Source organism: Poecile atricapillus, chromosome 16 (genome assembly GCF_030490865.1).
Source record: "Poecile atricapillus isolate bPoeAtr1 chromosome 16, bPoeAtr1.hap1, whole genome shotgun sequence".
In the NCBI taxonomy this organism is placed as follows: domain Eukaryota; kingdom Metazoa; phylum Chordata; class Aves; order Passeriformes; family Paridae; genus Poecile; species Poecile atricapillus.
The window spans coordinates 8,581,888-8,608,828 of NC_081264.1; the positions used below are offsets into that span (position 1 = coordinate 8,581,888).

Consider the following 26,941-nt stretch of genomic DNA (forward strand, 5'->3'; position numbering starts at 1 on the left):
GATGATAGAGAATGGAGCAGCACAGTGGATTCTTGATCTCTGCTAGGAATATTAATAGTTTGCTTGCTCTGCTGGCATGAGAATCAGTTTCAGAGTCTTAAGGGTATTTTTCACATAGCTGTTTGTTTATGGCTGGTCAGGCATTTCAACCCTTAGTGTTTTCTCAAGAACTTTCCTTTTTTTGTGCACACCTCCTCTTAATGCTCACTTGTATTAATCTGAAGAATATCCTCCCATACCAGTACTATTTTCAGAAGTCCATATGAGTTGTAGTCCTGCTTATCTATCCAATCTTTCATCGCTGCCTTTGGAAAGTTATTTTTCTTAGCCATACCCCTCAGCAATTTCCCATGCCATCCAAGCAATACATTCATTACTGAAACTTGTGTGATTTAATAATTTCCTGGCACAATAATTCCAAAACATGTGGGAGGAAAAACGGAGAAAGATTTTTCCATCTCCAGGTATTTATTTTACTGCATGAATCCTTGCTCCTGACCCTTTTGAATGGCTTTCTGTTAAGCTGGATTTCAACTGCTTGTCGAGCACTTGTCTGAGAAAGACCTTCATCCTTGCAGCCGAAGGAGGGAGGGAAGTTCATTCAGAGGAATCTGATGTACCCAACTGCTGTAGCACTTCCAGCTTTGGATTTATGCAGCTCTTTTTCACAGTCTCCATAAGCTCAACAAGCATCTTTTTTTTTCAATCACTCGCTTTGCTAATCAGTGTCTGAAATGCAAGCTTGAGGCCTTACTCTCCACTCACACCAGCTGTGCTGGGTTTACAGCAGCAGCCTGCCAGGAGCCCAAGGGCTTCACCTGTGCCCAAGTGAGGCAGGATGAAGAGCACAACCAAAAGCAGCTCTTCTGTGAGACACAGCCCCACGTCACTCTTTTCCATGTGTTACTGGACAGCAGCAGCTCCTGGCAATGACAGCAGTGGGGTCCGGGTGCATTAAATAGCAAGACACTGGAGCCTTAAATAAGGAATGTACTTATTTAGGAAATGGGTGTGTATTTATGTTGAGCACCACATTAAAGCCATTAAACTTCCTTATATCTTTGCAGCTGGGCACATGCAGATGTACTGCTGAGTCAGCCTGGCTGTGTTAATAACCCCAGTAGATCTACAGGGAATGTCTCTGCTTCCCCACGTGTCTCAAGTGTCAGGGTATGAAGCTGATTCCTGTGAGAACAACTTTCGTTTGTTATTTGAGAGAATCATTAATTCCAATATACTCTTCCCTGGAGTAGTGATAAATAAAGGTATTAGATAACATTTCAAGATACATTTGTTAAGCCTCTACCACCTTTTTTTTGTACCTGTCCAAAACTATAAAATGAACAGTCAAGAGAAGGAAGCGAGCTACTGATGAGTCTCAGATGCTGTGTTGTCCAATTGCTCAGTCATCTGTAGGCCATGCAGTACAACATAATGTAGTTTTATTTTAACTCTCATCAACTGCTCTGCTGTTTTAGTACCTCTGTAGTACGGAATGACTGGAAAATTGCCAAGTAAGGGGAAATCTGTGTGTGAACAGCCGGGAGGGATAATATGTAAATCTGCTGGAAAGAGGCAAATAAAGGCAGCATTGAGATATAATGAAAAATAGACAATATTGAGCCTCACCAAGAATAGCAACATAAACAGCAGCTACTGTACTGTGAACTTTGCTGTAAATAACTGCATTTCACAAAAAACAGATGGATTATGAAGTCTGTGAGCAGACTTACAGAAAGCAGCTTGGTCTTCAGGAACACATCCACGTTGATGTTTGGCATGTTGTCCTGGCCCAAAGGGACAAAAGGTGGATTCTTCCTGCTGTTGTGTTAACAGAGTCCAGGGGGGAGCTGCAAAATTGGATTACATGCAAGCCAAGTAGAGCTGAAAATAATTCTGCATGTCATATGTAACTATGAATGGAGATGACAGAGGAAGTGGTATCTGAGATCAGCAGTGTAATAGATGTAACCCAGCAGCTGAGGAGGTAACGCACCAGTCAATGCATCAGGAAATCCTGCCTAACCCCCTAACCACAGACCATGCCCACAGCTTACCATGACCTTGGCATCACCAGCAAATTCAACCACATCATTTTTTGACATGAGTGGGTGTACTGGGAAAGGAAAGACCATTCCAAAATGTTTATATCACAAATGGAGTGGATTCAGGCTCTGTTTTAATCCCATGGCCTAGCTTTGACTACCCTTGTTTTGGAATAATTGATCAAAAAGCTCAAGAGTGCCCTGTATTCTACCATTTATTCTGCTATTTTGCTGCTTTCATGAAGGAGTATGGCCAGCCACAGCCCAGATATAGCAAATCAAACTCCCGTCTGCAGACACAAACTTGGCAATATGCATTAACTGAACATAGTTCTTGCATCAGGCAACACATCATGTGCTTTCTCAGTGACATTCTGAGCTAGAAGAGAAATATGCACACATTTTAAAGGTCTTTGGGGCCCATCAAAATGCTTATTTCTTAACATTAAACTTGTTTCTTTTAATTCTTTTGTTTACCTCTTCCAGCATGACCAAAGAAACAAAAAAGAGCTGCTTATTATTAACATGTTTCAGTCTTCATAAAATGAGTAGAAACACACAGATGACTCACTTTTGGTGTGGCATAGCTTGAGCCTTACTCCATCCAGAATTTAAGCACTGGACTCCAGTTGAGTTGGAGGAAATGACTTGTGGAGAGCTGAAAGAGGGAAAATTCTCACATGGGGGATAGAAATCATCCCTTTGCTTCCTGGATGCAGTATGGCTTGGTGCAGAAAGAAGGAGGAAACTAAAAGCTACTCCATAACAAACTTCATATATTCTTTTTGATATTAGTACTTTATTAGACCACATTTTTTCCATGATAAGGACCAAAAAAGCATGCAAAGAAACATGACAACAAAATGCTAAATAAATGGTTTGTTTAGCTAGCTCTTTGTATGCTTCCCCTTTCATTTTTTGTGTTTGCTCAAGATACATTACATATCTGGAACAGCACAGTTTGCCAAAAGGGTGATGTAACATTTTATGTTTCAGGGCATCCCTCGGGCCTTTAGAAAAGCAGAAAGTACCAAATACTCTTTAAATCCAGAAAGATCTTTCTAAAAAGATTAATTATACCCTAAAAAGACAGCATTGTAAATTCCCTCTGGTGCTTGTTAAGGCCTCTGCACAGGTTTTCTCCCTTTTTTCAACATCCCTCACACAAGTAGCATCAGTTACACTGAAAGCTCTGGCATAAAGGGGCACGGCTGTCCTCATCTTGTGTCATCTAAATTCATTCTAGTGACAAGGTTGCAAAGTGCTTATGTATTGCCTCTGCCCAGTAGGCACTGAGCACTAGTAGGAATTTTTTTCTTTAGCTAGACATTTCATTATGAGGACTTTCAGCTTGTAAGCCTGTGCTTGCCTACATTTTTTTCCAGCTCAGCCATCTTGCTTGTTGTCAATCATCTAAAAGGTAGTAAATGGATGACTGTCAAATCTCTCTGGGAAACATCTTTGTGTTGTGTTTGTACCTTGAATATCCTAGTTAAGACTGAAGTTCCAGAAAAGCCAGTCTGTTACATTCAGGTTGTATATGTCATTAAGAAGCAAGAAATGCAGAGAATGTCCAGTAAAACCTGTTCCACAAACAATTCCAGAAAGAGAAAGCCAGGAGTGAAAAAGAAAATGAGAGTGACTTTTATCTTCCACGTCCTGAAGTCCTACAAGCTGATAGAAAAAAAACTCAGGGCCTTTGTGTTACATAAAACAGCATTACATGGTCTAACAAAAACCTGGTTTTGAAAGGGAGAACACAGTTCATAAAATAATGGTGGTTTTGGGAGAGGATTTCTGAACCTATATTTAAAGCTAATGCAGACAAAGGTACAGATTCATATAAAAGCAGGAATTTGGGCATAAGGAAAGGGAACAAAAATATTTCATGAACAATAAAACTAATTCAAGAAGGTACTGACCTTGGTCAAAGATTTTTATTTTTTTCATTATTTGCACTGACTGCTTCACAGATTTGCCAATAAAAGCTGAACTCCCACTTCAGCCATTCCTTCTAAATAAAAGTCTCTCCATTCTGGCTGCCTGTTTTGATGAAACTTGCTGGAATCCAGTATCTTTGAGCTTATTCCTCTCCATCACATATGGTTGAATTTGGCCAATGGTCTCAAAACTGACTGTCGTGGGGAAAAGGAAACAGGCAAACATAGTGAAAGCACACTCATAAAGTCTTGCTTCCTTCTGAGGATGGGGGAATTCATAGATGGTGAATTTAGAGAGTACTTCTTTACAGGAGTAGGAGAAGGGGAAACATATTGTAAATACCCTTTAGAACAAAAAAAGTCTGTTTACCATCCCTATGGTTTACCACTATACCCTAAAATGTAACTCAGTTTCTGCTTTTCTTGGCTTCATTCTCTTTCCTGGATAATATAATAATGTTAAGAAAATGAACACTGAGGTTTTCCCTCTCAAGGGTCTATTTCAAAGGAAAGAGCTAAAAGGCCCTAACAGTCAATATATTCAGCATTTGTCAAATCACCCTATTAATCTGCAATTGGACAACACTGGCCTTGCTGTAGGACACTCATGATAACCAGCAGACCCCTCCAGGTCCCCTCCAGCCCCTTCTCATTCCCTGTTCATGCACACTGACTAGTTCTGCTCCTAAATGGTAATTGAGAATCAGATCCTTTAGGCTAAAATTTTACTTGGTCTATATATACATAGCTTGGTTTCTGTCATTTTTTTTTTTTTTGCAAGAGATGCACACTGGATTTATATGGGCTACCTCATCTCTTGCTATTGCTGGAATTTTCAAAGAACATTTTCACTCGCTATCTGCTTGATGAATGAGCTGCCAGAGAAAACACTCTGGAGAAATTCACCTTCTAAAAAGGTTGCTGTAGGATGCAGCCCCGATGCACCTGTCAGGATTTTGAAGACAGATGTTGACTCCCCTGCCCTTTATCTGGCTTTGTGTCACTGACCACTACCCCGCTATTTTTACAAGGCTGGGCTGGAGGAGTTGAAATTTCAGCTCAGAAACTGCCATGCAAGGAATTCAGCACCTGTGTTACAAAGCCTGAAGAACACCAGTGTCCAGGGAGGAGCAAACGACTCTATGAATGCTCAGAGAGCATTGATGCTTGCGTTCTGCTCATGGACAGAAATGGCTCCTTCAAATGGAAATGTTCCTGGGAGGCAAGACAAGCATATTATTTGCACATTGCAGGTAAATTGTCTATCACCATGGCTGTAGCATCGGGCTCTGGAGCCTCCACACAAGGCATTCTCTGTGGGGAACCTAAAGACCTGCACTGCTACTGCCTCTAGACACTCCTGTTCATTTTGACATTAAATGCTATCAGAATCTGCTGATGGAGATGACGGAGAGATGGAGATGATAATCTCCAGATAATTCCAGGAGGGAATACAGGAGTTCACATACTGAACTAAATTCATAAAGTGACCTTTGTCAAGAACCTGTCAAGAGTAAAATCCACCATAACAGGACTGTCTTGAAATGCTATGTATGACACCATTCTCCTGTCAAAGAGTTAATTACACATTTAACAATTACATATTAAATAAATCTGTAACATAATTCTTATATTTCAAATAACTTCCTCAAAAACAGTACAATTTTTACCAGCCTGCTCTCAGGAGCTTGCGCAATGACTTACAAAAACCACAGAAGAAACTCATCCAGAGCCTCAGAGTGCTTTATATGACCCAGAGTTATGCATTCAGCAAGAACAGATGGAAAAGAATAATTGAATTCCAGGCAAAAAGAACATTATTTAAATGGAGCTTTGCAGTAAAATGGACTGCAGGATATGTACAAGAAGTCAGTTCTGGATGGGAGACAGTGATAGAAGACAGTTCTTGTCTCAGCAGCAAGGAGTTTGTTGGAAGGAGAGAGAGACAGAGCAAAGGAAAGGGGCAGACTCCACCGTTTCCAGGAGACAAGCTGGAAAGAAGTCCAAGGAGCGAGGGTGTGGTTTGAAAAACAAGGAGTACAATTTTAAACTGGATCCTGAAGCAAACAGGGCAGTCAGTGAGGGCCTTGAGATGCATGAAATGCAAATTTTCTCCACAAGAGACCGAATCAGAACTTTGGGAGTTGTTGTGACACTCTGTTATTGCGGCACCAAAACATCTTTTTGCTGTGACTGCTGATCCATCATTCCTAAGGTTTGCATTTATCTGTTAGGCAAAACATTGATGCTCTGACAGCGCCAGGCAGCATTCAGCTGAGAACAGATGTGGATCAACATCCTGCATTCAGTGCTTTGCCACATGCAGCAGCTCTCCAGCAGTTTGCAGTGATCACGCACAAGGATGTGCAATTCCAACCCACAGACTCCTTGTTTCTTGGAGCTGCACTTTGAGGAGCACTCCAAGTGTTTGGGTGCTGTCACTCAAGCAGGTCTCCTGCGGTGGATGCTTTCTCATACAGGCCAGATGATGTGCCAGTGACTTTTTTACCTACTTGTATCAAAAGAGGGAAGTGGCCAAACAGTTGGAAATTGAACACTTGTATAGTTAACCAGTAATTTGAACGGATGTTGTTGAGCAAGAATCTGAGAGAAACATTTAAGAGAAATGCACATTGCTTTATCAATGAGACTTCCTTGCTGATTCTGTGGGAAGAAGACTGTGAACATATATACAACATTTTTCCATGTAAATAACAGCCCCTCCAAGACAAAAATGTAGGTCTTCTCAAACATTGAAAAAAGACCATCAGGCTGCCATCCATAGGATGAGCCAGAAACCCAAATATTTGGATGAGAGCAACTTCTGGAAAAAATAGAGAAACATTTACCAGGAGCTTTACCATTTACATTGTTAAGGGATTGCTAGGGATTACACCCTTCTCAGCTGCTGAGTGCTGTGGCTCTGCTTTGTGTAAAGGAGCAGGGGAGCAGCAGTCAGCTAATCTCAGGGGCACTAACACAGCAAACCATTAGAGACCTTTTACATTCCCTTTTAACAGACTATAGACTGTAGGAAAAATACCTTAAATAAGGCCAGTAGTGCCTTTTCATTGAGAGACCCCAACAAAATAAATATAGAAAACAAGGTTAAAAGACTCAGTTAAAACATCAGTGCATACAGCTGACAGTATAGTGGTCAGTTTCCTTAGCTGTGGAAGCTCAGGAGGCTGCAGAGTGGAGAAAAGATGGCAAAATACTTTTCCTATTTTTTTCATTTGTGCCAAAATGTCCAAAACTCTCAGCTCACTCTTCAGAGCTGATCACACTTGCAAAGAATTCAACCCTTGGGATCAGCAAAGCCAAGTCTTATAAAGGACAGATATTTAAACGTAGAGCAGTGCAAAGAAGGTACAAATGAGAAAGACATCAGCAGACAGAAGTGTGGCAAAGCTCTTTTATAAAAAGTGAGAAACTTTTTTTACTATAGAAATTATGAGATGTTGTAATTAGGATTTGGCCAGCTGGGAGTGGGCAAGAAGGACTATATTATTAAAATTGGAGTGAAGAAATGTAACAGATCTTTAATTTTAATTATACTTTAAAAGAACCTCGGTTTCCTTAGCCAGTGATCTTTCTAGTTCATGGCAGCAGCTTAGTGCCAGACTAGTAAAGTTGCGCACAATGCACAGTGACTTTTATGCATTTGTAATTTCTAATAATAAAAATATCTCAGAGACAAATCTGTTGCTTCTTTGTCAGAATTTTCTTTAAAATATCAATGATATAAAAATATATAACTATGTACACTACTTAGGAGGTACTACTTAATTTGTACAGTAAGTGATGAAAGTATGTAGCTTTTTTTTTTAAGAAATAGCTATAAATTAGCAAAAATAGGAGCTCAAGATGTAATTAATTAGCATCCATAAAGTGAATGCGAGGGAGGGAGGTTAACAGAAAACAATCTTACTGAGCCAAAATGGGCTGGTGACAGATATGTCCTGATGTCCCACTGGTAGTCTGTCTCTGCAGTACTGCTGACTTGCCCTCATTTAGAAACTCATAACCCACCAAATTAAACTGCAACTAATAAACCTACAGAGCAGATGCTACTCAAACCTCTTTGGACCACATAAAAAAAGTTGTCTCCACTTTACCTCCAGTTTTCCTTCTTTCTTTTGAGAGACCAGACTTTGGTACATAACCCCACTCCTGAGTCTCTGAGGAGAGCTACAGATCCCAGATTCCTGCAGCGATGGGGCTTTAGCAGCATCTCCTTCCTAGCTAGCAGTGTTTACTCAGTCCCACTGTAGACCATTCTTCATCAAGGGATCCCCAAGGCTGCAGCCCGTGACTGTGTGTGCCAGTAGAAACCCAGGTGTCTCAGCAAGCCATGCTTATGATTCCCGCAGAAACTTAACCCAGTTTTGGTAATTCCCAACTTCATGTGTTAAATATTAATGAGGTTAAGTGAAAATAATGAGGTTTTAAACTGTAATGTATATGAAATTGTTTTAATCTGCCTTCTGGTTTTGAGGCTTCAGGGGTCTCTTGTTCAGCTTTGTATTAGAGACTCTCCTATAATCTTGTGTTTCCCAGAGCTGAGCTCTCTGGGAAAATTTGAACACAATGCTCTGGATAAAACTGCTGGAGCTAGCACCACTGCAGCCATTTCCACCTCAAAGGATTACTGTAATTTAGGAGAAGTATAATAGCACTAACATTAACTTCATCTCCCTCATCTAATGTTAATGGGCTGACTAGGCGTGAGAGTAAAAAAAACAAAACATTGATGCATCTCTTGCATGTTGGACCCTTCACTTCTTGGTTCCAACTCACAACGTCAACTCTTGGGGAAGGAGCCCTATTTCTATTTAAAAATTGAACAGGGCAGAACAGTTTGTTTTCATAGTTGGTAACTAGCCATAAACCCCCTCACCTACCTTCGGGCATGACTGGAGGGAGCACAGCCCACACGGTGCTAGGGGTAAGTTGATGGGTGGTGGGCCAAGAGCAACCGTCTGACGCAGCCAGACCCCAGGGCCTTTCGGGGTTCTGGGGCTGCCAAGGAGGAGAAGGAGGAGAAGGGTCGCACTTTGGCACAGCCAGCCACCACAGCAGGTGCCAGGCAGGCGGCTCCCGGCTTCCAGTGCCCACCAGGCAGCGGTGTTCCCTGCCTTACTCCTCACCTCCGGCGGGAGTCCCGGGGCGCTGAATGGAGCATTGCCCCAGCACCACCGCGCGGCTGTGGGGCAGGGAGAAGCCCTGAGGGTCGGTGTGAGGGTGGGCAGGGGACAGTGCTGCGAGCCGGTGTGAGGGTGGGCCGGGAGGAGCCCCGGGGCCCGGAGTGAGGGTGGGCCGGGGGCAGCGCCGGAGGGAACCGGGGAGGGGGCCGGCTCACGTGAGCGTGTGTGGCAGCAGCGGAAGGATACCTGCACTCCGACCACCCCTCCCGCCCCTCTCCGCTGGCCGTAGCCGCGGAGGGGACCACCTGCTCCTCAGAGCCCCGTCCCCAGCCCGTACCCTCAGCAGGAGTGAAGGATAGAGGGGCAGAGAAAGGCGGGAGGGTGAGGGCGGGCGAGAGGCGGCGGCGATGGGCGGAGGAAGAAGTACTGCAGGGAGGGACTATTTGAGGAGACCCTGGCAGGCTGGCGAGGTGCGGAGTGATCCCGGAGAGTGAGCGGCCCCGCGCTGAGGCCGAGGAGGGCGGCGGGCGCGCCGGGCGCCATCCCAGCGAGGGCTCCGCGCCTGCGCCGCTCCTGCCGCCGTGAGGGGAGCACCGGCGGCCGCCCCGCTTCACCGCCCGCCCCTGCCCCGCGCCCCTGCCCCGGGGAGCTCACTCCCAGCCATGGCCCAGATACTGCCCATTCGCTTCCAGGAGCACTTCCAGGTGAGCGCAGGGAGTCAGCGGAGAAGGCGCGGGGTCGGGGTCCCCCTCTTTGCCTCACCCTGTCTCTAAGAGAGTGGGGGCCGAGGCCTAGGCGGGCCGGGGGAGCGCTGAGGGCGGGGAGAGGGGGCCAGGCCGCGGGGGGACCTGCTCCGTCCCCTCCTTCCTTTTCCCCGGAGCGCGGCCGCCGTCCCGCTGGGCGCCGCGGGAAGGCGCGCGGGACCGAGCCCGCGCCCGGTGCGGACTCCGGGCTGCCGCTTCTGTTCATCCATCCGTCTGTCCATCCTTCCGTCTGTCCATCCTTCCATCCCTGGAGCTGTGTCCCCGCGGCGTGCGGAGCGGCCGCGATTTGTGCAGAGTCACTCGTCGCCTGAGGGACCTCCCGCTCCGGGGAGGGGGCGGCGCCGCGCCGGAGCCGCGCTGCTCGCCCCGGGCACCGCGGGCGCTCCCCCGCCTCAGTTCGGGCGGACGCCGCAGTTTTGCGGGCAGATTGTGGTTTTTCCTTTTTGCCTAAACGACCATCAGCCTCTGGATCGCGAAGGTTCCTGGAAACCTCTTTTTGTGCAGCTGTGAGGAAACTGGTGAGATGAGGTGCAAGAAACCATTTGGACTTGGAAGCTGCACGGCCACTGTCCCTTCTTCCAAACATAACAATATAAAAAAATCCTCCCCCAAAATGACATGGATCTGTTCTTAATATCCTATGAAAACTATAATGCCAGCATTGGAAAAGATCCATGGCTAATGGATGCAGCACAGACGAACCGGCTTATATGTTTCCTTGTGACCTGGTGGTGAGGGAGGGTTGTAAATGGAGTGAGAGAATAGCATTCTCTGAACGTGCAGTTTGAGGCAGGAATTAAAGGAATTTGCTAAATGAATGAGAGAACAGGAAGTGGACTTGGCAAGTCATCCTTCTGTCGCTGTACCGCCCCTTTCTGTCAAATCAGGCATCCATTTCAAAATACGAACTGGGTATCATCCACCAGTGTACTAAATGCCACTCTGGGCATTTCAGCTTGGGAAATGGTTACGGCCACTTCCAGCTCCCTTTGGGAAGTATTTTTTTGCTTAATTGAAAGAACTGTCCCCGTGACCCTAGAAGGAACTCTAGTCTGAAAAAAACAGTAATTAGAGTGAATTCCAGAAATATCTAATCTCTCTGTCCTAGGGAGGAGACACACCTGTGTCCTTTTGAGTTTCCATGCATTCTGATTCTGAGTTTAACATGGTGAAGAATTCTACGGTCACTCCACCTCCTCCCTGCCAGTGTCCACTATAGCAGTGATTCTGGTAATCTCAAATAGCTTTATGAGAGCTGCGGAACTCAAGAGCTGTCTTGAGTAAGAAACTTGGGATCAAAGTGATTTTGATGTCAGACTCTTCTTAGAGAGCCTGTAGTTCTTACCATTTAAAACTAGCAAGCATAACCAATCCTGCTGATTGTGTTTGATCTATACAGTAGTGATGTGAGGACATCACACTTAATATGCAAGAGGTGTCCTGTGCTGCTTTGCATATTAAATGACTGTTTCTGTGATTACCAGTGTTGAGCGTCGTGCAACACTGCCAATATCAGCATTGTGCTACCTCAGGTTTGGGTGGGGGGCTGCCCACCCGCTTTTCAAGGGATTTGTACTGAAGTCATACTCTATTTTTTGCTCTTAAGCAATTTGATCGTATTGAAAAGGATAAGCCTGTGCTTGAGTTACTTTTGCTCGGCATGAAAGCTGCATGGAGGAGCAGGGAAAAAACTGGGATGTCTGTTGCTAACATGTAGGAATAGACTTCAGCATTCACTCTTTCCTACTTCTCCCCCAGGTTGAGTGCAGAAGCCCTAAAGCAGTACTCTGCTAAAGAGATCAAGATCAGTAGTAACTGGGAGTAGGCATGCAGTAGCCTCCTCATGCTGCTTCTGCGGTTGTCCCTACATGGTGGGATAAATGGGGAGCAGAAAACAGAAGGAATGTAGGAACTCATAGTGTTTGCTCTGGCTGGATGTCTGCAGTACAGTTATATCAGCTCTAACTTACTGTATGTTGTAAATTAGAATCAAGAGTCATGAATTAATGTTGCATGGTGCCTGTTGTTGACTGGTAAAGAATTTCTGAAAGCATTAGGCCTTCTCTTTACAATACTATACTGCCACACATATTTTGCCTTATCAGATTAATCTCTCTCTCCCACTCACATTCCTTCCAAGTAATTGTCTTGACTGGTTAAATTATCATATTTAAAATTAATACGGTAAATCTACTATGCTGTTTTATGATAAAGCAAATAAAGTTACAATTCCATGTAATTGTGTGTTTCAGTGATCCTAAGTTTAATCTTTCTGTGCCTTAATTCAATCTGTATGCTGTTTCTACCTGTAGCCTTTTTAATTAATACAGCTTTAAGTGATTAGAATATCAGTTAGTGCTATAATTAATTCTAAGTTCAGCCTGTTGCTGATGAAACATTATTTCCCTTAAGTTCAGTGTCTTCCTGAGGTAGGTGTATGTACTTCAGTAAAAGAAGAGCTGAACCGTGCTGTAAGTGCTCTCCAGAGAAGCTAAACATAAGTTGCAGCGCTAAATACTGAACTCTTCTCTCCCACTCTCTGTTGCTGGAAGTGGATAAATGGTAGTGTGAAGTGAAACAGTGATCTTGGTCCGTGTAGAATTGGAGGAGTGCTAGGGATCCAGCAGACTTGTTTGTTTACATTCTTTGTGCAGCTCATTTTGTCTTACGTTGATCATTCTTCTGACTTTAGTAGCTCCAAGCCTGTGCAGGAGGAGTGACTGCCAGTCGCAGGGCACGATCACTTGTTAAATTTGAAGTTGTTACAGCTTGGGTGTTAAAGTCCTGTGTGAGCTGAAGGACAGAGAATAGTTGCAGTGCAAAAAAGTTATCCAGGTCTTGATGTGGTAGAAGGAACTTAAAATCTGTTTAGCTCCATTTAATGCAATTGAACAGTTATTTTTAGATATGAACTCTGTCACAATGAGTCTTCATAAAGAACTTTCATCTTGCGAATTTTTTCCCCAGAAGATATTAGAGTTTATGTTCCACAGCAAGGGAGGGGAATAAGACAAGGACTTAGTTTTTATCTGTCTGGTGACTGCCCAGCTGCAGCAGTGCAAACTATGCCAAGTCCTGCTGCAGTGAATTACTCGTGCATACTACTTAAGCTAATGTGATTTAATTAGGTTCTTAACTCCAGCGTTTCTATTGGTGCAGTGAATTATAAATTATTTACCAGATTGAACTCTTCCAAAGGAATTGTAGTTTACAATGGAAGTGCAGTAGAAGACCAGTATACTGGTAGATAGACTGGAAGCAATACTACTGGAATCCAGTGTACAAAGTGTTCCTGATCTAAAATTAAACTTCTCCTTCACTTAGTCATTGCTTTAGTCTTAAAAGCATCTCTTTGTGCCTCTGAGCTTTTTGCAGTTCTCACTAGCAAAAATCTTTGCTTGTCTATGAGGAAAACTGCTGCTTAAGTAAGATCTCAGGTTCCAAGATTGGATCCATCATCCCTTCGATGCACAGACACACAGTTCTGCTTTCTGTTCAGTAACTGATACAGGCTCTTGAGCACAGCCAACTACTGTGGGAAAACTTGTGTGTATGGCATGCTCTCAGTACATAAGTGTGGCACTGACAAGCTGAAGATCCTGGTTTTAAGCATAAAGGATGAAGATTGACTTTCATTATTTTTAGACAAAACCACTTACTGTTTGGATAGTCTGACTTGTCTTGTTAAGAATTACTATCTGTTGTGTAATAGGCATGACTGAGCTGGATGGCTTTCATAAGTTTGCTTTGGCTGGACATGTGGACTTAAGTAGTACTCAGGATATTTGCAAGTTGTAAGTGAATTTATTTAGATTGGTATTCAAAAGGTAGGGCTAAATATTATGGCTTGATTCAGCTATTCAGTGATGAAAAGCCCAGATATGCTCATTGGATTCAGAAGTGCCCTGCATATGTTAGTGATAACTCATTCAGTAGATAATCCAATCCTCATCACAGACATACAGAAATAGATTTTTGTCTAAGGAGTAGCTGACCCTTGAGATGAAAGCCTAATTGCCACTGCAGCTCAGACCAGTGTTTTTGCATGTTTTGGGTCTTACATACTTCCTTGGTGTCCCTCAGCTGTTAAAATGGGAACTGTAGCAGAAGGTGAAGTGAGGGTGAGCAGTTGAGCAGGAATTACATGCACATCCTTACTGAGCATGATTAGAGCTTTATGTAGCCACATGAGAAAGAGTTAAGGGAAACTATTTTTGCGTTCTTGGTTTGTATAATGTTTAAAAAGATAAGTGCTTACAGAGCTTTTAGCAGGCAGATTTATTTGGGTACGTACAGCCTCTGACTAAGCCTTACTCTTTTCTAATGGCCTTAGAAACAATAGTTGATCACCTCTAACAAGTATTTATACTAGAATTATGTGGAATAAAGCTGAAATTGGATATTTACTAAACTCTGGACAGATACTAAATTCAGAGTTCTGACTCCAGCATTTTAGTGATGGTAGGTCCCAATTACTGGTGTGTCAGTATTAGACAGAAAGGCTTAGTTATTTCACATTAGAGAAACAGACTTTTTGACAGACTCTAGTTTGAAGGCTAGAGTATCAGTATCTGAGTTGGTCTGTGCTGGCTCAGTCTATATCACTGCACTCCACAGTAAGAGAAATACATTAGAAAGCTCAGTGTTTAGTAGAGCTCTTGTGTAAAAGACACATCTTGACTTTATTTCTTAGAAAATGGAACAATGCTGGTAAAGAAGGGGGAAAGACTAAACAGTAGATCAATAATGGTCTTCTTGAATGTCTTTGTGACTTAATTCATGTTGAGAAACAAATAATGCATCTTGGTTTAATCTTTACCATTTCAGTAGGTTCTCAATATCTGTAAAATGCTTAAACGTCTTGTGGTATCTAATCCACTCTGTAGTAGTACTAGATATCTGTGAAGCAAAAATCTTTGTTTATCTGGTTCATTCAGCCCAATAGTGAAAATGGTTCTACACTGTGTGTGTAGCTAATGGGTGTTAGGGCAGGAGAGGCTTTAGGCTGTTACTTGTAGAACAGAATGTTGTTACCCTTTCTCCTACAGCAGGGCTTGCTGTAACCGACATGGGGGTGCTTGGTAGGGCTTAACTGGATTACTCAGAAGTAGAGTGTGGGTGAAATCATGGAAATGATGGTAAATGGAATAATGGAAATCGTAGTAAATCATACCTCTGTAATGACTAATGCTGAATCTTTCTTTCCAGAAGAAAACAACCTTAGTTTGAGAGAGCGTACTGCTTGCCTAAGAAGCATAATAAAAAAAGAAAATTCACTAATAGCTGAGAGGCCTGTTCACTCCTTTATAAAAATAAACTGAAAAATCACTAGTTAATATATAATAACCTCAGTAATGACCTGTAGCATCTTCACCTGAGGCCTTTTAAGATACATAGCTAAGTGTTTGCTACCTCCTGTAATAAAGTTCTGCTAATTTTCTGCTTGAGGAAGGAGATGAAGGTGCTTTAGAACAACACTGTTCAGATCATTGTGGAAGATTTGTCCCATCCGGGGTAAAAGTGATGGCTGATGTCCTTTATTTGATGGTAGAGGGATTCTGCTCATATTCTTCTGTATAGTCAGTAAGGAATATGCCTATTACAGTGCCTCACTTATCTCAGGAGGATACCTACCGCTCTACCTAAGAACAGTCTTCAGTGTTTTCAGACTGCTGAACTGTGAACTGTGAACATTGACTGAGGCTTGCAGTATTCACATGACCATCCTTTAGGGAGTACTGGCATTTAGCCTTTAAAAGATGTGACGGGTTTCCCTAATAATAACAATGGCAGTAATACAAGGAGAATTTAGCATTACCTTTTCTGAAGCCTTTGCTAGATTTTATGATAGTTTAAAGCAGGAAATTTTAAAACCCAGAGCATGATGCCAAATCATACTTGTCTTTGTGACGATACCCTAAAATGTTTTCTTGCACAGGGACGAGGCTTTGAAGTGAATATTGGTGGGCTTAAAGCTGAACTTCAAGGAAATGCCTCAAGGTTTTCACTTTGCAAAATGAGTGGCCAGGGGCTGTGTCTTGAAGAGTAGGTCAAACTGAAGCACACTAATTGAAAAGAGACCTTGAAAAAAGCTGTGTTTCTGCTTCAATACTCTGGAAATACATCTGAATTTGGATTGATTAAATCAATTTAGGAACTTAGCTGTGCTGCAGTTAAATCTCTTGACTACTCCTGTGGCAATCAGTCTCTTATCATGGACTGTACTCTGTTGGCAGATGGACTCGGAACATACTCAACATCAAAGTGCTTAAGTGTCAACTGCGTAAACATGTAATTTGTGACAATATGTGGACATTATCTGGTGTAGAGCAATCGAGCAAGAACAGTGGAATTAAGAGCCTGTTGTTTATTTCTCTGTTATTCAAAGTCACAGAAGTTGATGGATGATAAACTTGCATGTTTATTGGGTGCTAAAACATTGTGTATTACATATGAAAGGTATACAAGTTGTCTTGATAAGAAAACTTCTTTCCTTACTGACACAAAAGCCTGTAATAGCCACCTACCTCATAGATTTTTTTTGAAAACTCTGGGTGCAAGCATGACCTTGTGCCTAAACTTTGATTCTCTTTTGGAATGAATGACACCTGCTGAAGCTTACTGTTGTGTATTAAGTATTTACCCCTAAAGTGAGGTGTTAGCTGAATGACTCTCAGTTCTGCTGAGAAACATTTGTGGGAATGAGTAAGTGACCTTTTACACGTTCGTAGATTTGGTTTATATTACGTTACTGAAACTTGAGTCTGTTGAGATTAGCAGTTACTGGGCTGAATAGCTCTTCATTAGTCAGCTCAACAGAAAACAAACAATTCCTGAGGCATTCTTGGGCACAGTCCCGACACACCACACTTAAAGGTATCTCTGTTACATATCCAGTTTACGATTTAGTGAGCAGCATTACAGAAGCTGTAGCAAGCCATGATCAGCCTGCTCAAACACACTAAAACAGTGTTTGTGATCACGGGACTTACTGCCCAAGGGATTCAGTCTATTGTATGAAGCTCCTGGTGCTGTGTAGCAAAGGAGCGTAATGACTGAGTGATGCTGGTGGTAGATTCTATCCTTTCTCCTTGAGGGCAGTAATTTTTCACTTGCAGTGCACTGAAAAGCAGTATAGGTTAATCCTTTGAGAAGCTTCAGTGAAGCTAATATAGTTCCTTTGCTTGAAAACATTGCTTTGGGCCATAAAGCAGGTGCTCAGGTTTATCACAGTTACATAAAATGCAGTTTACAGATGTACCAAACCAAGGTGTGCTGCATAGGTAAATCTGGTTTACTGTGGACCAATGAAACAGTGATGTTTGTTCACTGCTACCTCCTCCTGTTAACTGAAATTGAGAGTGAATGGAAACGAAGTTAACACAAAAGGATGAAAATGAGATATACCTGTCTTGTAGGGGAGTCTATTTGGCAGCTCAAAATTACTCCAGGTTACATATAGAGTACTTCATTTTTGCTGTTGTGTGGTTGAACACAAATTACATTTTTAGAGCTGGGTATGTGGCTGGAAGAGGCCTGCATTACAATCCCTGCCTTTGTTGTTGAGTCTAATGGCATGACATCTTGGGCAAGGAGAGATGAAATGACTGCTTAACACATCTTTCTTATCTTTCACTGGTAAGCATTAGGTATTCTGTGAAGTAAGATGAAAAAGTTCACTTGTAGGCCAATTGAGACCTGCTGTGTAGACTTCCTTTTACACTTGCCAGGAGTGGGTTGCATAAGGGTAATTGATTCTTTCTGTATTGCCCACTGATGTTGAACATTGTAGTTCTGCCACTTAGGTTTTGAACACTGAATTTACCAGCCTTGCTAAAACTGGGATAGTGATGCTACTGCTGGTATAGTCTTACCAGGTTACTAGAACCAGGTTTAGCAATAAACACATAAGTTAAAATTCCTTTTAATTTGCATCAATAGTATGACTTCAGAATGTCTTTAGGACCTGGATATCAACAACTGTGTAGTTCATTGCCTGTGGAATGAAAAGACTCAGAAGATAAATCATAGTTCAGTAATGTACACTCTAATCAGAGAAGCTTGTCAGTCTTGCATTTCCTTCTGGAGGAGGTTTTAGACATAGAGGCTTGACTTAGACCTTCAGCACAGGAAGGATAATAAAGCACTCTCTTTTTTTGTCTTTCTAGCTCCAAAATTTGGGTATTAATCCAGCAAACATTGGATTCAGCACCCTAACGATGGAATCTGACAAGTTCATCTGCATAAGGGAGAAAGTCGGAGAGCAGGCACAAGTAGTGATAATTGACATGGGTGATCCAACAACACCCATCAGACGTCCAATTTCTGCAGAAAGTGCCATCATGAATCCAGCCTCTAAAGTAATAGCACTAAAAGGTGAGTAACCCTTTATGATTGCAGTATGAAAACTACTGTTAAGCTTTATTACTACTTATTAATGCTTTTAAACTTTATGTAAACTTTCTAAGAAGAATGTATATGAGGATAAGAAAATTCTTGCCTGAACTTGCATGCTGTATTTTTGGCAGTAGATCTTTCAGTAATCTTTGGATGATTTGCCTCCAAGTGGGTGTGAGATGCTTGGACCTGGCACTGCAGCCTCCTATCCTCACTGAGGACCAGGTCAGCATCTGGTGTACTTTCCCTTTAAACAGGTATTGTAAACATAATGGGCACTTGTATAGATGAGTAGTGGTGTAAAGCCATATTTTCTGCCGGGTCCTGGCCCTTTCTTGTAGCTCTGAAGGTTTGACTAGATAGTGACAAAAATGTCGTAAGGGTGGCCAGTAAGTGTAAAAGTCTAAACATAACAAACAAGTTTAACAAGCATGAGGTCTTGAAGCTAGAAGACCTCTGCTTACTGCTACCTTTGGTGTTACTACCTTTAAGCAGCATTCTTGAGCTCAAAGAAGTAATTTTTAATTCATGTCTGGCTCTTTTCTCAAATGACCAACATCTGGTATTTAATCTCAATAACTGTTACTGACTATGTACTTTTCTTCCTGCATCTTATCTAAACAGATGGTGAGTGAACTTTGTCCTGACATTGTATGTTTGGTAGTACAGAATGGTCCAATCTCATAAAAAGTACTGAACTTTAAGGTAGCCATTTGACAGTTCACTTCATGGCCAGGTGGGGGAGTCTTAATCCTCAACTGGTATTACAGTGATCATGTTCTCCATTGGCTCGTTTCTAACCATTTGGCTGTTTTGACTATTGACTGTACCAAGTGAAGGAGGAGAGTGTGCTTTTAATGTTCGTGTGTATATGTGATTGAAGTACAGTTGATAGACAAAATGAAGTTGCAAAATTTTTATGAGAGACCTCTGCTAGCATGTCCTGTGTGCTATTCATTTCTGCCTGAGTGTGTTTTTTATTGTGAAAAATTATGGTGAAATTACTTGGGGGTCCAAGAAACTGTCCTCAGAGCTGGTGCAAAACCTTTAACTTCTTTTCTTTGATCTCAGGCTTATACTGACATCAGGTGAGAACTAAAGTAAATGTTTGACTTCAGCTGAATCTGTGATTCAGCTGAGATAGTTAAGCATCTTGCAAAGGACTGCCTTACCCTGGGTATGGGTAAAGGTAATAATGAAAAAAAGTCAGATCTGTTAAGAGCTTACTGTACTTTATCTTGAACCCCTTTAAACAAGCTGTATTGGCAAGGAAAGTGCCTTCTCTCACTAGCAGAGCTTTGTCCACCTCTTAAAAGGAATCTATGTAACCTGGTTTTAAAACTAATATACTAACTGAACGAATTATCATCAGCTTCAAAGAATATAGCTTTATTCTTTCTAGTTAAGACTAGCTCAAAAGGAGTATTGTTCTGTCTATTCAGAGTGAATAAATCTGTCCTCTGAATCAACAAGGTTGAGTTAATGATGTTGACATGCAAAATTGTGTTGTCAAGTGTTGCAAACTTAATGATCTCTTCTATAAATAATCTAGTGATCAGAGGGTTAATAGAGCTACCTAACCAATATCCATGATGACCTGAAAACATGCTTTAAGACAGTCTGTCACTCCAGACTTTTTCCTGCTGATTGAGTGAGGCTTCAATAGTCAAAATGGTTATGTATTGTGATTCAGTGTGCCATGATGGGGAGTTGCTCGTAATCCCAGGATTATAGAGCAATAAATGTAGAAACCCACCCTCAGAAAAAGAAATGAAATGGTTCCTGATTTTAATTGCTATACAGTATGCACAATTTCATTTCTGGATTGCATGTGGCATTCTCCTGGTGTACTGAGATTTATACATTGTCCTTGTGTTCTTGGTCTTCTTGCACTGCTCTGTACTGGGAGTACTCAGCAGTGGGTGTAACTGGAGAATGCAGCATTTGAGGGTGCTTCCATTCTTTGTGGAATGGAGAAACGTCATGCACCAGTCAACTGAAATGTAAATTCTTGTGCTTTCGATGTTCAAAAGTTGAATCTGCTTACTTGGTTACGCCTGTATAGTCTAAATAGACTCACCAGTTAGGTAGTTTGATCAGAAAAGCCTTAAATCTTTTTGTCTCAAATCTTGGCCTTATAAAGTGTTCAAGTAGACATAAGACTCAGATGCACACTTGCCCTCAGCAGATCCTGCTTTCTCAATCCAAATAACAGATTTTTTTTTGTATTTTAATTACGGTTCAGGGTTGTGAAGTTTGAATATATGTTGTCACACTTAGGGAGTTGTGAAGTGGTAGCTTCTGCAGCTCCCAACATCCAGGGCTAAACTGCCCAGTGAAGCTTGTAGAAGCCATTTCCAACTGTGACACAGCAGTTAAATTTAGTCTAGAAAGAAGACAAGCATGAGCTTTTAGCTGTTTGTCAGTTTCTTCTATGTTCTTAAAACTAGGAAACACATCCTGCTTCCTCTTCAGGAAGACTGTCCTTAAGAGCAGTTTCTGTATGCACATACTGGGATTGTTGTTTAGATGGTGACCAGAGCCCTTCCAGAGCTACTTATCTCCTGGCTGCATGTGAAGCTGCACACTATGGGAGTTTAAAATCCATCTCTTGATAGCACCAGGCCATTGCTGGACAAATTGTTGTCCAATATAGTAAATATGCTGTTTCCAGCTATCACTTTACAGGCCTGGGCTTACTGCATCTGTCTGGTGCAGTAAGTGCATGTGCAGAGCAAAGTATTCATTAGCAGGCTGCTTTTGGTCTAAGGAAAGCCATCAAGCTCTCCTAGGATGTAGTTGATCAGGTTGATAGTTCTCTATGCAGTTAAACCAGGCAGCAAATGCTGCATGCAATAGCTCTTAAGTCTTGCATTGTCTCTTGGCACTGCATTAAACTAACATGATCAATTTATGTATAAATTATGCTAAAACAGAGCAGTTCAAGATACTTATTAATTTGGGATTAGTAACTCTTGAATACTGTTTCTTGGTGGCCAGCAGCCTTTATCCGTGAACATCTCCCAGTTTGGCAGTCACAAGTGTTACTAACAGGAAACACTTCTGAAATGGGGATAGAAATAATGGCATTACAAGCCGGTACTCCAGCAGTCTGAGTGGGTGTCTTGTGAACAGAAAAGAAAATTCCTGGAGCTGAGTTGTCTCATCTGCAGTAAAATAAGACATCACTTTGACTTTATGAAAGGAATTGATTCCTTTATTCTTTATAGTTTGGTTCAATTAGCATTGGTTTTAAGGCTACTTAGCAGGGTAGGGCTTCTGGTTGTTTAAAAGGACTACTAAATCAAGCCTAAACCTGCAAGTATTGTTTCCTAAACCATGAAGAAGTAATCTTAACTGGAACTAAAAGCTCCAAACCTTCCTACAGTCTTTCTGAACTTTTGACTGTCCTCTTCAATAGGCACTTGTTGTACAAAGCCCTCCTAGTTCAGTGTGCAATTCATCCAGCAGGAAAACAAAATGGGAGCTGTGATCTTTGGCTGTCTCAAGCTGTTTCAAGTCTCCTGCTGTTTGACTCGGTCCAGGTCAGCAGCTACTAAATTGACATAAGCTGGAGCCATTCTTTCTATTAGTTATACTGAATGACATCTACTAGACATCTGCAACTTGGCGTACCAGTACTGCCAACTAAACAAGAGTTTACACAAGCTCTGTAGCTTAGACTGTCTTTTTACAACAGCTTATAGTTAAAGTGTCTGTGCTTGTCAGTTGTTGGAATGTCTGTGTGAGTGTCTATAAGGAGATTTTTTTGTTTTTGGGTTGGTACAAGTGTTGGGGGTGGAGAGGGGATTCTGTTAAGAGTCAAGTGTCAAAGGAGACTGAGATGTGACAGGACAATAACCCTGTCTGTAACACCACTGGAACAGAGGGTTAAACTGGGTGATGTAAATGGGCAAACCATAGGATGGCCATTATGGTGATTGATCTGTGATGTTTCTTGGATTTTGTCATAATAGCCGGGAAAACACTTCAGATCTTTAACATTGAGATGAAAAGTAAAATGAAAGCCCACACAATGGCAGAGGAAGTGATCTTCTGGAAATGGATATCTGTGAATACAGTTGCCTTGGTGACAGAGACAGCAGTGTACCACTGGAGCATGGAGGGAGAATCACAACCCCAAAAGATGTTTGATAGACATGCTAGTCTTGCAGGCTGCCAAATCATCAATTACAGAACAGATGAACACCAAAAATGGCTGCTGCTGATAGGAATTTCAGCACAGGTAGGTTCCCTGGCAGCAACATATTATGAAGATAATTGGGGAAGCCCTGGCCCCACTTCACTTAATAGCTGCTGTAGTTTAACTTTGGTTTCTATAAACAGAAAATTGAAATCTATCTTTTATGTAGGAATAGCCTGACTTTTAGTTCAGTTTAGGTGTTGGAGGAGGGGATGAGAGGCATTTGCTGCTTTTTAGTTCACTGTCCCAGGGGTCTTGCTACAAACATTTGAAATCTTATCTCTAAAAGCTGACCTTTCTTTTTTCTAGCAAAATCGCGTGGTTGGTGCAATGCAGCTGTATTCAGTTGACAGAAAAGTCTCCCAGCCTATAGAAGGCCATGCCGCAGCTTTTGCAGAATTCAAAATAGAGGGAAATGCCAAACCTTCTACCCTCTTCTGTTTTGCTGTGAGGAGTCCTGCAGGAGGCAAGGTAAAGTCTGCAGCTATGTTCCTGTAGTGCCATAGGAAGGTTGTTTGCATCAAACTGAATGTGGAATTCAGTAGCATTGAATATGCTACAACTGCTGAGCAGTCTGTGCAGGGCTAAGGTAACACCACAGTAAATGCCTTGGCCTTTCTAGTCTTTCCCTGCAAAACCGATGAATTGACAAGTGTGACTCAAAATGTCTTGAACAGGCTGTCTTGAATAGGAATAGTCGACTTTCATAGAAAGCATGGTTGTTTTGGTTTTTTATTCTTCTCCCAGGTTTTAATTTATCAAGTTCTAGAAAACTTAATATTCTGAATATGTGGAGCACAGCTCCCCAGACTGTGTTGGCCAAATGTGGCAGATGACTTCAGCAGCACATCTGAGGAAAGGAACTTCTTTCATGTGGCTGTACTTGCAGGCAATCTTGTGACATGAACTTTTTTCTTCCTAGCTGCACATAATCGAAGTAGGTCAGCCAGCTACTGGAAATCAGCCATTTGTTAAGAAAGCTGTTGATGTGTTTTTCCCACCTGAGGCACAAACAGACTTTCCTGTGGCAATGCAGGTAAATGTTTGACCCCCAAAAAAATGAGCTTTATAGCCTGGCAAGGAGCTGACATCTGTTGTCAAGACTGCTTTCTATAGTGCTTTGCTGTCATTCTTCCTTGTTCTGGGAGGGGTGGTTAATAGGTTAATAGGGGTGTTAAGGGGTAGGAGGTAGCATGGACATTAAAACAGTAATTTAAATGTATAGACTGTTCCTGTATTTTAAAAAATAATAAACAAAAAGGCCCAACAAAACTTCTACAAAAAAAGAACCCAAACCAATGGAACAGACCCCCAAAAAAAAAGCCCTTGAGAATGTCTTCAGGGAGAGTGTATCCATCACTTTGGCTATTCAACTTCCTGCTAATGTTCCAAGTTCTAGATAAGAATATTAGCATACCTCCTGTAGTAGCTGCACAGAAAAGGCACTTTGGGGCATTAGTGGGAGGTTCTTTAGGGAAGAGCAGAGCTGGTTGCTATCACAAACCAAATTTCACTTAGCATGTTTCTAGGACTGGAAATTGTGTCATAAAATCAGACTATCTTGGAACGTAAGACTGCTGACAAATCGAATAGATCAGCTTCGTATATAGACCAAGAGATGCCCATAACTAAGGTGCATGCATGGCAGGATTCATGTGGCTCTATACTTCAGCTTAAGGCTTAATTAACAAAACATCCAAAGACTGTTCCAAGGGGAGAGTACTTTTATATCTTAAGACTGTTTTGGCTTGACAGATAAACTGGAGTACTCAGTAGATGAGCTTGGTTTAGATTCTGCTGGTGCTTTAGGTAGGCTTTGTTGGAAGACAATGGGATAGTTTCATTAGTATTTCTGAACAGAAACTTGTACTGACATACCTAGTCTAGAATGCTAATTATGCCCAAACTTTTTTCCTCGGCTTATTAGGATGAGGAGTACGTTCTTTGCTGCAGATGAATTTTGATTTCCCTTCAACCTCTCTATTCACTAGAACTACGCCTGCAAATGGCCAGCAAAGCTGATCATTGCTTTTGAGTCTGAGAGGAAGAAGCCCGAAGCTATATTTGTTCTTAGTGTCAGTACAAAGGCATGTCACTGCAGTACTTTTCCTGTGACTAGGCTAAAGGCAGCTGTCTGAAGTGTTACAATCTTATTAGTTTTGACTAATAAAAACCTGTCTTTTGGCAGATTGGAATTAAGCATGGTGTTATTTATCTGATCACGAAATATGGATATATCCACATGTATGATTTGGAGTCTGGAGTGTGCATCTACATGAACCGTATCAGTGCTGATACTATCTTTGTCACAGCTCCTCATGAACCTACCTCAGGCATTATCGGTGTGAATAAAAAAGGACAGGTAACACAGCCACCATTCCGTTTCTGAGCCTTCTAAAGTTCAAATAGAATGTAACAAACCTGATGAGGGACTCGATGCAACAAATGCTATGGAAGGGAGCAAGTGACTATTTGATTAATCATTTTTTATCTCTCCTAGTACAGAGAGAAGAATTTGGTTTTTTAGTAATCTGCTCCTTCACTGATAAGCTGCATAGCCATTTTGTTGTTGTATTTCATAGTAGTTGTGGAAAGGCCAGTACTCCTCAATATGCCTCTTGTCCTTTCCAGGTGCTTTCTGTATGTGTTGAGGAAGACAACATAGTGAACTATGCTACAAATGTTCTCCAGAATCCTGACTTGGGACTGCGAATGGCTATACGTAGTAATCTCGCTGGGGCAGAGGAGTTATTTGCCAGAAAATTTAACACACTGTTTGCTCAAGGAAACTATGCAGATGCTGCTAAAGTAGCTGCATCTGCACCAAAGGTAAGTAACTCCAAAGGTAAAGCTTAGAAGTCATGGAAATTTGCCTAAGCTTATTGGATTTCTTAGCTCACTTGTATCTCAGAGCTTCACATTCAAAACATAAATGCAGTGTTAGTTCTCTGCAGTCTGGTAGTGGTTCTGACTAATACATTCCCCTGTATCCTGTAAAGGAGCATCTGCTATCCATTTCTAACCAGACTGGACTTTCTGTGGCCACTGACTTCTTGCTGGAAAGTCACTGTTTTGATGGTCTCTATCATGAAGGTTTAACCATAGATGCTTCAGTTTATCCTTAAAACCCACTTTTTTTACTAGTGCTATTCAGTCTTCACTAATTAAACACTGCTTCTCTCTCTATCTTGTGCCTGTTCAGGGAATTCTACGTACCAGTGATACAATTAGGAAGTTCCAGAGTGTACCGGCTCAGCCTGGGCAGGCCTCTCCCCTGCTCCAATACTTTGGAATATTGCTTGACCAGGGACAGCTGAACAAATTTGAATCTCTGGAGCTCTGTCGCCCCGTCCTGCAGCAGGGCCGGAAACAGCTTCTGGAGAAGTGGCTGAAGGAAGACAAGGTAGGCTCAACCATGACAGTAGCCTCCTTCTGTTGCCTTGTAGCAATTGAGTGTGAACAATGTTGATGCTACATCTCTGAATTCTTCTGCTTGACAAAATACTACTTCTGACTTCAGCTGGAGTGCTCTGAGGAGCTGGGAGACTTGGTGAAGACGGCTGACCCAACCCTTGCACTCAGTGTCTACCTTCGAGCTAATGTGCCAAACAAAGTGATTCAGTGCTTTGCTGAAACTGGTCAATTCCAGAAAATAGTGCTGTATGCTAAGAAGGTAAATAATTTACCACAAACTACAGGCTCTGCCTTATGTGTAATGTGTCCATTGTGCAAATCATAGTGTATTGCTACAGTCTAAAAAGTCTGCAAAAAATAAGCTTCAAAACATCCAGAATTTTATGAAGTATTAATTTAACGTACTGGCTTAAGCTTATTCTATGGAATAAAGATATGATTCTTCCTAAATTTCTTAGACTTTGTTTTGTAATGCATAAAGAAAGAAAAATTGCCTAATGTCCACTTTTAAGTTTAGGACTTGATAAATAGGGCTTTAGCACTGTTGAAAAAAATTATTCCAAGCAGTTTCTTAAATAGCCAGAAAATTGCCCTGGCACAAGTTCAGTTACTAAGTAAGTGAATACTGAATTTCTGTGTCAACAGACAAGAAATGCTTTTGTCTGAGAATTCCTGGAAGATGGGGGATGGGCACTATGAGCTCCTAACAGTTTATAGTCCCTGTGCTAAAGAACCTGAAGGCTTAACAGAAGTATGAAGCTTCCTAAATACACATGACTGTTTCTGAAATATCTAGGTTGGCTATACCCCAGACTGGATCTTCCTACTGAGAAGTGTGATGAGAGTCAGTCCAGAACAAGGCCTGCAGTTCTCTCAGATGCTGGTACAGGACGAGGAGCCACTGGCTAACATTAACCAGGTGAGGCCTACAACAAGAGTACTGGTCTCTTGCTACACAGAGGGAATAGTGCAGTACCATTCTGGGGACTGGTCAGCCTGGTTCACATCTCTTGTCATCTTGAATTACTAA

General features: G+C 42.0%; 1 protein-coding gene across 5 annotated transcripts in view; it reads left to right on the forward strand.

Moving 5' to 3' along the window:
- The first annotated feature begins 9,647 nt into the window (after positions 1–9,647).
- Positions 9,648–26,941, forward strand: part of CLTCL1 (clathrin heavy chain like 1) — a 34,144-nt gene continuing 16,850 nt past the window's right edge. For 4 of the 5 annotated variants that reach the window (XR_009278930.1, XR_009278931.1, XM_058851437.1 and 1 more), the window contains exons 1-10: positions 9,648–9,836; positions 18,065–18,272; positions 22,271–22,539; positions 22,807–22,968; positions 23,420–23,533; positions 24,686–24,859; positions 25,129–25,326; positions 25,700–25,900; positions 26,018–26,170; positions 26,708–26,830. Coding sequence is in view for 3 of the 5 variants with exons in the window: in XM_058851437.1 (XP_058707420.1) it covers positions 9,795–9,836; positions 18,065–18,272; positions 22,271–22,539; positions 22,807–22,968; positions 23,420–23,533; positions 24,686–24,859; positions 25,129–25,326; positions 25,700–25,900; positions 26,018–26,170; positions 26,708–26,830 (1,644 nt within the window). In the remaining 2 variants the exon portion in view is untranslated. The remainder of the gene's footprint in view (positions 9,837–18,064; positions 18,273–22,270; positions 22,540–22,806; positions 22,969–23,419; positions 23,534–24,685; positions 24,860–25,128; positions 25,327–25,699; positions 25,901–26,017; positions 26,171–26,707; positions 26,831–26,941) is intronic. The other variant, XM_058851440.1, reaches the window with a different exon arrangement.